The 15,080-nt window shown below is 35.6% G+C and overlaps 2 protein-coding genes across 2 annotated transcripts; one reads left to right on the plus strand and one right to left on the minus strand.

Annotated features, from left to right (window-relative positions):
* Positions 1-3,632: 3,632 nt before the first annotated feature.
* LOC121779360 (hydroquinone glucosyltransferase-like) lies at positions 3,633-5,213 on the minus strand. The gene has a single exon (XM_042176689.1). The coding sequence runs from the start codon at positions 5,208-5,210 to the stop codon at positions 3,717-3,719; it is 1,494 nt and encodes a 497-aa protein (XP_042032623.1). The 5' UTR covers positions 5,211-5,213; the 3' UTR covers positions 3,633-3,716.
* A 5,727-nt stretch (positions 5,214-10,940) lies between these two features.
* On the plus strand, positions 10,941-14,945 carry LOC121779905 (vacuolar protein sorting-associated protein 20 homolog 2-like). The gene is made up of 6 exons (XM_042177366.1): positions 10,941-11,187; positions 12,316-12,468; positions 12,570-12,722; positions 13,689-13,772; positions 14,337-14,490; positions 14,570-14,945. Exons 1-6 carry the CDS (start codon positions 11,086-11,088, stop codon positions 14,593-14,595), a joined length of 672 nt encoding a protein of 223 aa, XP_042033300.1. The 5' UTR covers positions 10,941-11,085; the 3' UTR covers positions 14,596-14,945.
* The last annotated feature ends 135 nt before the right edge of the window (positions 14,946-15,080 follow it).

Here is a 15,080-nt window from a genome sequence, read left to right on the forward strand (position 1 = left end):
TAAAATTAATTTCACACAAAATTTAAATAATAATACAAAAATAATAAATAAAAGTATAAAGAGTGATATGAAATAAACATAAAAGAATTGAAAAGAGGGTTACATTTCTCTTTGTTATTTACTAGTGTTAGTGTTTAAGGATAATATAGTCAAAAATAAATTGTTGCTTTCTAGATAAAATAAATTAAAGTGAATCAGCAATAAATGTACAACTTTTTATTAATATTTTAAGTTTATGGCTGATCATAATATGACCATTTAGCACTACTCTTTATCAAATTAGATTTCTCTAATATCGAGTAAGGACCGCACGAGATTATGAAGGTACTGAAAATCACAACAATCCACGATCTACTATTCTCTATTTCGAGGTGTGTTGATTGCGATTCAACCATCCCTGATTCGGTCGCCGGTTGATGCTCTAAAGACGACGGAGATTCAACAAACCTTAACGCTCTGAAGACGACGGACGTTTTCAGTTCCGTGAACTTTTTTTGGTAAATTTCGACCCTAAAATATCTGGGTTTTACAATTAGACGTTCGTTCTTCAGTGAAAGTTTGTGGTTTTCGCTCTAATTGCTGCGGATGTTGTCGATTTTTGATAATCGGGAATTCGTTCAGTTTTGGTCCGTGAATCTGTATTCAAGGAAACTATTTTGGATAAAGTATGATGTTTTACAATGTTGTTTGTTACATTATAATCATGAGTGTTTTACATTATGTGTTGTAGGAATATGTTGTTCGATAATGTAATCTTTTTGAATTTTACATTATTCAGGTGAATGTGTACATTACATAATTCATTTATGACATTATGTATACTATTTTGTTAGATTTTGCTTGCATTCGTTGGCATTTTTGTTACATTATATAATGTTTGGCGAGAGTTGAATTCACACCCTTTGGGTTTAGCAATCCATGAGGCTAGGATGCATTAACCACTCGCAAACGAAACCATCACTAAGGGTTGGGAGTCTGAATTATTCCCCTAGGTTTAGCAATATATGAGGCTGGGGTATAATACCACTACATACATTGAATTTAGCTTTTTTACGTGTTTTGGATTTCCAACAGTAAATAATGTACGAAAATTGACCGTTAATGTACATGCTTAATACTAAATGATGTACCTGTGTACATGCCTAACAGTGAATAATGTACAAAAGTAATCGTATAATGTATACTATTTTGAATTATGTTTGGTAACAGTTATATTTGTTTTTTTGTTTACAAATGCTAGTCTTATGATCTCCCAGATGGAAAAGGCTATAAAGGAAGCGAGCATACCACTTCGAAAGTGTAGGACATGTGGTGCGATGTGTCATCATGATTCGAAATTATGTCCAGAAAAAGATACGGATATAGGCAAAAAGAAGCAGGGGAAGAAGAAATGTTTGATATTTTTCATTTGTTTTCCGAACAAATGACAATGAACTGAATTTACTGAATTGTAGTGATATTCGTGATTGTCACTATATATGAATATATGATATTTTAGAAAAAAAAATTCCATTTGTGAGGTCACTATATTTGCTGTTAGCAGCAGATATCGGTGTTATAGTAGCATTGAAGAATTAAATGTTTTCTGCATGCTTGACAGCCTAAGTACTTGTTCAGTTCTTTATATGTCATCATTTTCGAAGTATCATAGTCTTAATAATTAAAGAGAAACCTGACAAATATTTATAATAAAAAATTTCATAATGTAATGGAGTTGGTAACCAAAATTAATTCAATAATCAAATGACGTTGAAATTTATGTTTTTGGCACGATTATCAACTTGAAAAGAACTCGTTAACTCATTGAAAAGGGAATTCAATGACTTTCTGTCCATGCAGGTTTGTCATTGAAAGAAATGGTCCAAACATCATTGCACCTTGTTATTTGTAATTTTGTATGAACTAAATAAGGAAATTAACATATGAATTATTAGTAGTAATAAATTAAATAAGAGACATGACAAATGTTTATAATAATAAGAAATTTCATAGCCAAAGTTTGGACGAAGCATATTACCTTTGGGACCGTCTCACTATAAGTGAGACATTTCTTTTATATTAAAAAATAACACTTTATATTTCTCCTATTTTATGATACAGATAAAACAGGAGAAATCATTCTAAAAGACTAGTCTGTTAGGATAGAAAGTTCATTTAGTCTATACACCCCACATCAGTTGTTCTTAAAACCAATGTGAGGATTGAGTCCGTAACAATCGATTCTTGATCGAATAATCCTTGTTTAGATCTATTTCTACTATTGTAAATCAACATTGTTTGATGGTAAGTTTATAATTCGATCCAGTAGGTCCGAAAATATTTATAGGATATCAATGGATTCCCACTGTCCACGCACTAGGCATTGTTATATTGTAATCTCATGCAAACCAAACGGCCCAAAACGTTAACCGAATTTTAAATATAAAATATTAATCTGTCAAGTTATAATATGGTCTATCTCATAAATAAAATTTATTAAAATATTATATATTTAACACACTGAAATCATGATTCTAAAAGGTACTATCAATTTTTTAAATTTATAAAATATTAATACACTGAAATCATGATTCTAAAAGGTATCAAATTTTTGGACTATTATATCATTGAATAACATTGAAGAGACCACACCTTGAGAATATATACCCATTACGTCTATTACGTCTAATAAAAATATATTTATTTAAAATAGCAAGGGAATTAATAAATAATTAATAAAGAAAAAGAGAATAAGAGAAAAAATTAAATTAATATTAATAAATAATGAGATTCACATTATTATTACTTTATAATAAGATATAATGATGAATTCTAGTGGTATAAATTGTAAATGTGTAACATTAATATATTGTCATACTATAACAAATTTATCTTACAATTAAGGGCACAAAATTAGATATGCAATTAATTGAGTTGAAAATTTTGAAGAAAAGGCAAAAATTTAGGGATCTAAGAAAAGCACCCTAAAATTTAGGGCACAATTATCCATTACATCTTAATATTTTATTTTTTTAGGATGCTTTTGTCAGTGTAGCTTGATTTTAGTTGAGATATCAAAACCAAGGACATTTTTTAAAGCATAAATAATGTATTTAAAAACATAAGTTAAGAATATATTAACTAACAAAAAAAAGTCCTTAAACATTTTTTTAAGTTACATAAATGCTTGATTTATAACCTTGTTAAAAATTTTCTTCAATTACAATTGTCTTTTACTCCCTCCGTCCGCCATTAGGAGTCGCGTTGATTTTTTTGCACTCGTTTTATAAAAATGATAACTCTTCTCTGCATTATTCCCTCCTACTTTACCATTTCTACACTTTAACTATTTATTATCATTTTGCAGTATATATTGTTAATACCATTGAGTTCGAGCCGAGTCAACCAGTATCAATTAACGAGGGAAAAAGGCAGTATAAATTAATTGATGTTACATATTCTATACTAGTGTATAAGAGTGTTTAGTATTCGTTAAATTTAAAATTAATTAATAAATTTAAAATCATACGTAGTACTTAATCGATAAAATTATAAAGAAAGATTTAGAAATTGTAAATGAAAAACCTGAACTGAGCCAAATTATTCATGTGAGCAGAAGCATGCATATTGGATAGTAGTAGTTGACATTTGCATTTGATGTTTTTTAAATATTCAATGTAACTTTTATTTTCTCAGATCAAGAATCCAACATAAAGAAAAAGTGTAATCTGGAATGTCTATTTTGAAGTGCTCCAGCTCTGGACAATTTGAGCAAGTGCTTTTGTAGAAGATCCATCTTTACCGATAGCATTTTCAGCAGCAATTTTTAATTGAGAAACCTTATTTCGAATTTTAATTCCTTCCTCACCTCCCATGAGCTCTTTCACCGCACACGAAATCTCCTCTCTCTCCACTATCCCTTTCTCGTTCTCCCGAACCCTAATCGCCCCCTTCAGTCCATCTGCCACCACCGTCGCGTTGAGCTTCTGCTCGAAGCAGATTGGCCACGCGACGAGTGGCACGCTATGGACTGTGCTCTCTAGTATCGAGTTCCACCCACAGTGCGTTAGAAATCCACCTGTTGAGTCGTGGCTCAGCACCTGGATTTGAGAGACCCAGGAGGCGACTGCTAGCCCGCGCCCCTGGGTCCTCTTCAGGAACCCTTCTGGCAAAAATGTCATAGGGTCCCTGGGATCCCGGCCGCCAACTTTTAAATAGGCAGCGGCCGCGTTCTCCTGGGGGCTCCTCACCACCCAGAGAAACCTCTGTTCGCTAATTTCCAGCCCTACCGCTAACTCAGTGATCTGCTCGACCGAGAGCGTCCCTCCACTTCCGAACGAGACGAATAAAACCGAGTTCCGTGGTTGATCATCCAGCCATTTCAAATAGGCCGATGATCGATCCAATTCACTACCTTCGATCGATCGGATCAGCGGCCCAACCGGGACAACTGGGGGGATGCCATGGCGGCGTCTCTCCAGATGTCGAAACGTATCCGGTTCGAGCTCATAAAAAGTGTTGATAAGAATCGCATCCGCAGAGAGATACATCTCTCTTAGATCCGTGGCACATTTATGGACTCTGCAGTCCGTAAATGTGTCTGGAAAGTCTTTAACCTCTAGGGTTAAAGACCCCGGCAGCTTCACTGGCTCCGCCTGTTTATCGTTGCGAAACGTGCAAGACGCGTTGAGCTCCGGTAGGGTCAAGGAGAGCAACGCGTCGATGGCTGCAACGACGTAGAAGACGTAGGCAGGGATTCCGAACTCCCTGGCTACGTCGATGGCGTCAGGGGCGAAGAGATCTACCACGAGGGCCCGGGCAGGGGCTCCCGACTCTCTGAGACGGGAGAGGGTGTCGCGGAGAGCCGGGAGGGACCGGATGAGGCGGGCTTGGAGGAGGATCTCGGGGTTGGCGTCGTCGGGGAGGTCGGCCGTGGAGACCGGGGGGAGGAAGACGGGGGTGATGGCGGCCGGAATTCCTTGGAGGAGTGAGGATTGAAGGGTCACCGGAGAGCCGTCGCCGTAGTCGGGAATGATAAGGGTGATGGTGCAGTTGTGGTTGAAGACGAGTTTCTTTGCGAGTTCGATGAAGGGAATTAGGTGGCCTAAGAAGCCCGGAGGAGGTAGTAAGGCTATGTTGTGACGAGCTTCCATGGTGGAGATTTGTATTGATGAATTGGAATGTGAGAAAATTGATTTGTAGTGCAATTTATAGCTTAGGCTTAATGCCATGGAAGCTCATTCCTCTTAACGAATAACGACTAGATTCCAGATCATGCGTCTTAACCGATCTTTAAAATCATTTACAGCTTGTAAATGTTAAAAGTTACTACTGTTACTCATCTTTAAAAATTAAAATCATGCATTATACATTGAAAACTGATAAATCTATATACATATCCATCGATGTCAGTGACTCTCAATTGTTGTCGAGGCTTGTATATCAATTACTAATAAAATATATCCTCTTAAAATATCAATTTATCTCGGGAAATTGATCTACTGATGCACCTAACCATCGATAATCAATTCAACCAAAAGATTTTCGAGTCAATACGAATATAAATCATGAAATGCATGTATGATTCCGTCGATATAAATTGTATAAATCAAACGTTTCCGCTTTGAATTATCTTATTAAAAGTGAAATGTTTTTTAAAGTGAAAATAACATCTCTACTTTTTCATTGGTTTTACTTTATTTTCTTCTCATTAACTCATAAAACAACACTACATAAAATTTTGTGTCGAAAAACAAATATTTAGTTTCTAATATGACAAAAGGAGTAGTTGACATACATTATATCCCTCCGTGCCAATTAAATTTGGTCAAAATTTTTGGACATGAAGATTAATAATAGTCTTGAACGAATTTAAATGAAAATAAAGTAAAATAAGAGAGAGAAAGAGAGAAAAAGTAAGAGAAATAAGAGAGGGTAAAGGTAAGTGATGAAATAAAATAAGAGTGATTAGATATTTTCTCTAACTTAGTTGGGACGCAAGGAGTACTTAGTTATGATTTATGAATATATAATTTCAATTTTAGCTAGTGTCCCTTTCATTAGCCGATAATTGACTCGGTTTGAATTTTAAGAAATACTCCTTATGTCTGCAAAAAGTTGTCTCATTTTTTAACGACATAGATTTTAATTAGAAATTTATAAAGTAAGAGAGGGATGTAGATAAAGTAAGTAAAATAAGAGAGATGTGTAGAAAAAAATAGGGAAAGTAAAAGAGGGAAGTTTTCCATTTATAGAAATTAGACTATTTTTTTAAACATATCAAAATGGCAAAATGAGATTATTTTTGTGGACGAAACCATAATGGAAATGAGTAAAAAAAGTTGGTGGAGAAGGTGGAAGTAATTTGAAGAGTTGGTAAATCAATAATTAGATTATGTAGAGAAATGTGAGTACATATGATCTGATATCGAAACTTTCGTCTCCCTCTCCTTCTCCATCTCATTCTCTCTATCTGCAAAGTCGAAAGATGGCAAATCAAAAGCCCCACGCGATTGTGTTTCCATACCCATATCAAGGCCACATTACTCCAATGATCAATCTATGCCTAAAGCTCGCATCAAGAAACCTCATCATCACATTCATCCCCCTCGAATTCAACCACCACTCCATCTCCAAAGCTCACGATCTCCCCGCCGATGCAGACATCTTCACCGGAGCCCGAAACGCGGGCCTCAATACATGCTACAACGCCATCTCCGACGGATTTCCATTCGACTTCGACAGGGACGGCAACGACGATTTGTGAGAAATATGGCCTGATTAACGTTTCTCTTTGGACACAGCCGGCTACTGTGTTTGCAATCAACTATCACTTTGATCTACTTAGAGAAAATGCCCATTTCCCCCCTCAACATGGTATGTTCCTTCTTTGCTCCCATTTCTATGTATAATAAAATATTTTGATGCTTTAATTAGAGTAATCACGGTAATTGTGGTCGTCTATCATTGAGTAAGATGAAACAACATTACTTATTTTGGAGTATCGATATGTAAATTAATAGAATATAGGTTGAAATTTCAATTTTAAGGGTCCCTCACATTCTGGTCCGATAATACTGTGAGAGGTGTTAAATCAGGGTACGCAGTGACTCGCTAAGGGAGAGGGCCTAACCCACTGTCTGCCAGAAGCCACCTCCCAAGGCCTCACACTTGTGTCTGAGAGGTGTTGCAACTACACGACAGTAGTGGCATTTGATCCTTGGCCATTCATACAAATCTGTCCCTCCGGAACCAATTGCGCTACCCCTCAGGGCCTGTACCGGAGGTCGGGCCTTACTCTGACAAGCCCACCTCCTTTAATTTTTCAACCCGGCATGCCCAAGTGATCCCCCCGTGGCTCTGATACTACTGTAGGGATCAGATCACTCGAGATTCATTAATTATCGGGACCTCTTTTATTGATATTGATCTGAGATGGCTAATCTCTGAAGTACAAGTCAAGATACAAAGGGAAATGCAAGATTACACGATTACTTTATACAATCTATACAAGTCAGAAACCCAGCTACTAATCAGTCCTCAACTTAGACTGATTCTCAATCTCCTTCTGATTGTAACCTCTGCACACTAAGTAAAGTTGTTAGTAATTAACACAAGATCCCTTAGGATCTAAAACAGAACAGAAAGAGACTAAGGTAAAGCAAGTCATAGAATGGCTCAGGTCGCAACAACGACTACACCAGGCCAAGAACCTCCCCACACGCTACAACCACAAGTCACAAGGTGAGAAACCGTCGAACACAGAAGCCAAAAACTCAAGTCTCACCGACTACCACCAGTTCACAACCACGGCTCTCAATCATCACCAAACTCACAGATCTTTCACGATCTACACAAGATCTCACACACCGAACACCCAAACTTGAAGGATCTCAAACCCTAGGTGAAGATCAACTCCAAACTCTTAAGGAAACCGAGAGAGTAACCAAACTCCAAAGTTTCACAGATAGAATCCACTAAAACTTGGATTCATCGGAGGAAAACTGAAGATCGGAGGAGAAAACCGGCAGTAACCGCCGTGGGAGTAGTGAGAGAAAGTAGAGAGAAGGAAGAGAGAATCGTACTTCAGAGAGAGAGATAGAGAGAGAATAGTGAATAGAAAATGAGAGAGATGAGGAGTAGGCTCCTCTATTATCTCACAAACAAACGCAACCACAGATCCAACGATTGTGGCTTGTGATCCGAGTGAGAAGGGACACGTGGCGGCCATCGGTGAGACAGGTAAGTGACGGATCAACCCAACATAATTAAATATATCAGTCCAAACCAATTAGTCCACAAATAATTCTACAAAAACTAATATACTCCCTCCGTCCCAAGTTACTTGAGTCGTATTCTATTTTGAATTGTCCCAAGTTACTTGAGTCATTTCTCTTTTTGGCTAAAAATAAAACATCTAATCACACCTACTTTTTTCTTTCTTTTACTTTACCTTCTCTCATCTCTCTTACTTTATTCTCTCTTCTACTTTATTTTACTTTATTTAACTCACTAAACACAACTTTCTTAAATCATGTGCCAAAAAGAAGCGCCTCAAGTAACATGGGACGGATGGAGTATACAAGTGGGGTCACAATTCCACCAACTTTTTTCCACCCACTTTTCTTAATATTTCTTAAAACTCGTGTCATCCATAAATGGGACTCCTAATGGCTAACGGAGAGAGTACATTACAAAAAACAACAATTTAACCTACAGATATTACAGTACAAAAAATAGCAATTTTACCGGCTGAAATTACCGTGAGCAATTTCTATTTTTCAGTCGGTAATATTTAGCGGGGGAATATAATCCGTTGGTAATTTTTTCTGACCGTAACTCTGACATAAAACGGTTATCGTTAAATTTAATCTAACATTCGTCGGAGTGGACATAGGTATAAAAGTGTCTTCAAATGTTAAGTTAGTGCTTATGCATTGTGTGTTAAACTAACTACTTATTCGTAGGAGTTTATTTTGATAAGAAGATCTTATGCGTTATGTGTTCAACTAACTATAAGTATTTGCCGACTTTGAGAAAGTGATTTACTATTTATTAGCACTTTTGCATACATAGTAGTCTATTGATTAAGAACTTTTTGCTATGTGTTCAGCTAACTTTATTTCTATAATTCTTTAAGTAAGTTTAATACTTTTATAGCACAAAATGATACGTAGTCCCCAAGAGTTTATGAAGTTGAATTAAAATTCATACGATCACAATCCATATGAATTATGTTAGGAACAATATTCTTTATCTTTTGGATATATTTGTTTTTGTGCCTTTAAATACATTATTACTCCCCATAATCCCAATTTAGAGTTTTAAATTTGTTAAATAATCATATGTATCCGTGTGATGCGATTCGACCCCATAGTATTACTGAATCTTGCATTAAAGTTGTAATATTATGGGACAATTTATTACACTTGTGTGATTTTTACACACTTCTTTAAAATACCTAAAATTACAAGGAGTAACAGATATCAACCCTAATAATCTTAACATGTTTTAGAGTATACTACTGTTAAAGTCTTCCACTAAGATAGAAAATAGGTCTAGTTTCTTGATAAATACTATACGAAATTTGCATGCTTTTAGAGCATAGACTTGGTCGATTTTGTTTGTATAACAGGTGTATTATAGTCTATTATTGCATAGTATATTATTGATATTTTGGTATTTTAATGTGTCTAATGTTTCGATGAGTTTTGATTGCAAATTGAAATGGGACAGTGGTCAGTCGAAATCTGGTATTTCTCATTAACTTTCAAATGTGTATATAAAATCATGAACTTTGACAGATCGTGTTATTTTTCCAATTTGGCCCGAATTGGCATTTTTCCAGCAAAAAACGTCCTACATGTACAGATCAAAAATCTACGTGGACAATCGGATACGTAATAATAGATTTTTGGTACCTAAAACCAATAACTTTTAAGAAAATCCGAGATTTCCCACGAATTTTGAAATATCTAGGATTATGTATTTCTTGATTTTTGGTTTAATGTAACACATATTTCTTTGGATTATGCATATCATTACTCCTAGTTTGTAGTATCTACATGAATCGGTGATCAACTGCATTGGACGACATTGGAGAGTGACCGCCGCCGCCGCTGCGTTGCTTTGTTGCATCTGGCCTGCATTGTGTCGCATCAATCTCTTTTGCGGCATTTTCAAGATCTAGTTTTCTTCAATCAAATAAACACAGCAAAATTTGGAGACAGCTTGCGAGTTGGGAGAGAGATAGATCGCGAGAGAGGGGAGGAGGAAAAAGACGGCAGAAGAGTGACTGCGATTTGTGATGTTCGTTTTTAGCCATGTCAGATGCCACGACACAGACACATAGGATAAAATAAGCCGTGTCACACATCCGGTCGTCTGCAACCTGTTGGGGGAAATTTTCCACCCACGTCAAAGTTCATAGTTTTATGTACGCATTTCAAAGTTAATGGGAATAGCCAGGTTTCGGCCAAAGTTAATGGTGTTAAGACCATTGTCCCAATTGAAAAAAACAAAGAATGGACCAGGTTTACTGGTAAAAGTTGACCATTAACCCACGTTTATTATTGATTATGTTTGTTATATCAATAGAATTAGAAAGAGATGGCTAACTTTTTTTTTAAGTTAGCTCTCCTAATTCATTAACACAGTTTATTAAAAATGTTAATACGATGACATTAAAATCTCAACACATAATATCAACACAGTATATTGAAATGTCAATAAAACTATGTATTGACATTTTTAATATACTGCATTGATGAATTAACAACTTTAAAAAATTAGCAACTGAAAACACCTTTATAAATATAAATTGCTATTAAAAGATAAATCTTCTTATTAGTTTCCTACTAAAGAATGGATTTTCTGAGAAAATAATTTAAATTTTTTACTTACATTACTAATTAGAGCGGATTCTTTATTTTCTTTCACTAAAATAAAATTAATTAAATCATTTACAAATTGTATGGCCTCGGCGTTTCATCTTCAATCGTCCAACTCCACAATTTCTCTCTCTCAACATCTGAAATGAGAGAGAGATTTCTGCTGTGGATATAATTCACCTCTCAATTTTGAAGTTTCTTAAAGGGATTGACAGAAATGGGGAATGTTTTTGTGAAGAAACCGAAGATCACAGAAGTGGACAGAGCCATTCTTTCCCTCAAAACTCAAAGGCGCAAGCTCGGTCAATACCAGCAGCAGGTGCGATTTCATTCTGCATCACTCATTGTTCATTAATCTTAATATATTGGGGTTTTGATGGATTATTAGTTTTTGAAGGATTTTGTTTCTTAAATTTGAGATTTTGTGGTGCTCTGCAAATTTATCATCTTAATTTTATGTGGAATTTTATAAGTCGAATTTCCCCTTTAATTGGCGCTGCGAATTTGTAATGGAATTGATGCAGTGATATTGAAAGGGTATCATCGGATCATGATCTGTAATTTGAATAATTGTTAATTTTGTGTTTTTCTGAATTACTTTTTCCTTTAGTTGGTTGGCACTGCTAATTTTAGTGGGACGTAATGTTCTGTTCGGTTTGCAAGATTGTATCTCATGATCGAATTTGTACTATATTTGGTTCATGTGATCCTATGATAATAAGCCATAGCCATCCCCCAACTAAAATAATCCTGCAACTTAATCCTAGATGAATAATCATATGATAATGTGGCATGCCAACCGAACGGCACCTAAAAGGGTGGAATGTTGCACCTAATAGGAACCACATCGATGATTGAATATTCATCTCGAGTATTGGATTATTACTTTGTTTGAAAATATTGATGTTAATGTTATGTATATGCATAACTTGGGAACAACGGTTGTATGCCAAAACGGTCCGTTTTATTTAACGATGGATGGGACTTTTTCATTAAGTGGTGCAAGTGTTTGTGGTTCATGAAGTAGCACTAGTACTCTATATGTGATGTGATTGTAATGACCTTGTGATGAACTTTCGTATGAGCAAATATCAACCAAATTGATGATATTTTGGCCATGGCCGAAGATATAAGATTTTGTATTTGCAAAGACTTCACTTTAAGTTGGGGATTTCTAGAAATCATCAATGATTGTTATGCAGTAAGTACGCTGAAGTGGTTTCTGTCTAGTCATTAAAACTTAATCTACTAGTAAGAAGCAGCAATGATCATTACGTAGTAATTACACTGGGTCATTCTCATTGTCATTGTGTAGTGAAGATTTCTCTACTACAATCCAGTGGTGCTCAGTGTTAATATCATTATGCTGTGTCATTATTATACTCGTTGTACTTATCTGCCTGTCTAATGTCTCTATGATATGTATTATCATATTTGATACTTTCAGTTAGAGGCTGTCATTGATGCTGAAAAGCAGGCCGCAAAAGATTTACTTCGGGAAAAGAAGAAAGACAGGGCATTGTTAGCATTGAAAAAGAAGAAGGTTCAAGAAGACTTATTGAAGCAAGTTGATGGTTGGCTTATCAATGTAGAGCAGCAAGTAAGTTTACATTGGCCAGGTTCTCTTCGTCTCGTTGTTTCCTCATTTTGGTGGAAGGTTTCTTATAACCTATTATATTTCTCCTGGATTGGTGGCTGCAGTTAGCAGATGTCGAACTGGCAAGCAAGCAAAAGGCAGTTTTTGAGAGTTTGAAGTCTGGAAATATTGCAGTTAAAGCCATGCAAAGTGAGATAAGCCTTGATGATGTTCAAAAACTGATGGATGATTCTGCTGAGGCAAAAGCTTATCAAGAAGTGAGTGCCACTATCTTGTCCTCCCGTTCTTTAACTGTTATCGCAACATGGTTTATTTCCATTAAATGGGTAGTAAATTTTGTTTTCGTTGTTTGTATCTTGCTCAACAAAGATTTGAATGGTTTATGCTCCTAGCACTGTCAAATGCTTGTATTTCTTTAATTAGAAACTCCAAATGAGATTTTGTCGTTTTAAACATGTCAAAAATGATTTTATCATTTGACTACCATCTGTGCTCCTTGACAAGATTTGTGCTATATTCTTTGTCTTTTTCTTTTTCTGGCCAAGCGAGTGCAGATTCATTTTAACTGGTCGGCGCTGAGAAGCATTATCACGATGCTTGAGCAGTTTTTTTAGTATATTTATTATTGCATTAGAAACCGAGTATCCTATGCCTAGCAATCTTTTTTTAAGTGGTTAAATACCTTCTGATCATTAATTCTTTATGTTACTCATCCGGTCTTATACATACATCCGAACCTGTTAGAGAAAAGAGGCAAATGGAGATGGATGGTATTGCCTAACCTCAAATGAAATTGAAATATTGAATATGGAATAGATATCGATAAGCAACCCCTTTACAAGGCCAATCCTCTAACGATATCCTAAGGTAAATTACTGGCCTTAAACTATACTCAAGATTCAACATCTCTCAAATCTCATTGGACATATTTATAAGACTCTCAAAAGTCTAAGAAAATAAAGATAATGTTAAAGGTAGATTTGTAGACTTCTAACATTTAAAGAATGACTTCTAGACTTCTAAAAATTAAAGATAGACTTCTAGGTCTTGATGGGTATCAGAACCTTGCAAGGCATATTACCTAATTAAAGAAGAAATTGGATTGCACATTATATGATTCGTCATGAGGCCTGTATTATCTTTCTATTTAATAATTTTTCTCTAGTTGTCCAATGAGTCTATACTCTCTGATTTCATTTGGTTTATTTATTTTTCTGGTAAAGGAAATTAATGCCATTCTGGGAGAGAAGCTATCGACTGAAGATGAAGAGGAAGTTTTAGCTGAATTCGAGACTCTAGAGGCTCAGGTCCATATTATGTTTTCTTGTGCCATACTTATCATATTTGCTTCAGTTATCAGTTTGGAATTTAACATGGCAGTACTTATAGTATTAGAACATTATTGTCCAATTTATTATGCGTAATACTCCCTCCGTCCCAAGCTAGTTGATGCAATTCTTTTGGGCATGAGATTTAAGAAACTGATATTTAAAGGATAAATGAAGAGAGAGTAAAGTATGAAAGGGAAAAAGTAAGAGAGATAGAGAAAGGATAAAGTTATTGCCGAAAATGGAAATGAAGCAAGTAGCTTGGGACAACCGAAAATTGAATATGGAGCAAGTAGCTTGGGACGGAGGGAGTAGTTTTATGGCAAGCATGAAACTTTCTATACAGACTTGTAGGATATATATGATTGGCTCATTCCAATCTTGCGTGTGCCTTTTATCCAAGTTTCATACATTATATTTGTGCTGGCACGATGGGATCTCGCCGTAAATCATAACTACTGTATATTTGATCTTCAACATGAAAGTTATATGTGTATATATATAAAATTGCTGTGAACCAAAGGAACTTCTGGTGTCTTGCAGTTAACACTCGCGGATATGCCCAAAGTTCCGTCAGCAGCACCCTCTACTCAAGAACAAGAAGATGAGCTGGACCTTCCTGACGTGCCAACCAAAGCTCCGGCCATGTCAGAAGCCATTGCGCATTCTTCATCTGAAATTTCTGAACATAGAAAGGGTCTCTTTCTCTCTCTCTCTCTCTCTCTCTCTCCATCATTAAGGCCTGACAGTTATACCCTCTTTGTATTGACTTACAGTTCTGGAAGAACCACTACCTGCTTAATATACAGAGCGCTTAACGTCGTTGAATACTGGTAGTAGAGATCAATGGTCACGTGCCTTGTTTATGCCAGCGATGCACATTTTATATTGACGTGATTTTACACTATACCTCGATGTTTTCAGATGACCGGTATTGCTTCTGCCCATTTCGTACGATAGTACGTGATCTGCTTCTTTTTCTGCATATGCAGACATTTTGTAAATTATCTTGAATATATGAGATCATGTCTACAATATATCAAGATGTTTTCAGATGACTGGTATTGCTTCTTTTTCTAAATTTGCTGACATTTTGTAAATTGTCCTGAAATCTAAATATGTGATTTATGATTCTTGTTTGCTACTGTTTCATGCTAGATTCTGATAACATTTTGATCAAATAAATGGATACATAAAAAAAGTTGTTTAAATTAAATGAACGAGATCAATAATCATACTCAGCCTCTTCCTTATAATAGTACTACTAGTTAAATTCATACAACAAGA

Source organism: Salvia splendens, chromosome 19, assembly GCF_004379255.2.
Source record: "Salvia splendens isolate huo1 chromosome 19, SspV2, whole genome shotgun sequence".
NCBI lineage: Eukaryota > Viridiplantae > Streptophyta > Magnoliopsida > Lamiales > Lamiaceae > Salvia > Salvia splendens.

Coding starts and splice junctions, on each gene's coding strand:
- LOC121779360 (XM_042176689.1), bottom strand. CDS start 5,210: ATGGCATTAAGCCTAAGCTATAAATTGCACTACAAATCAATTTTCTCA.
- LOC121779905 (XM_042177366.1), top strand. CDS start 11,086: ATGGGGAATGTTTTTGTGAAGAAACCGAAGATCACAGAAGTGGACAGA. Junction 11,188..12,315: donor TCGGTCAATACCAGCAGCAG/GTGCGATTTCAT, acceptor TGATACTTTCAG/TTAGAGGCTGTCATTGATGC. Junction 14,491..14,569: donor AATTTCTGAACATAGAAAGG/GTCTCTTTCTCT, acceptor ATTGACTTACAG/TTCTGGAAGAACCACTACCT.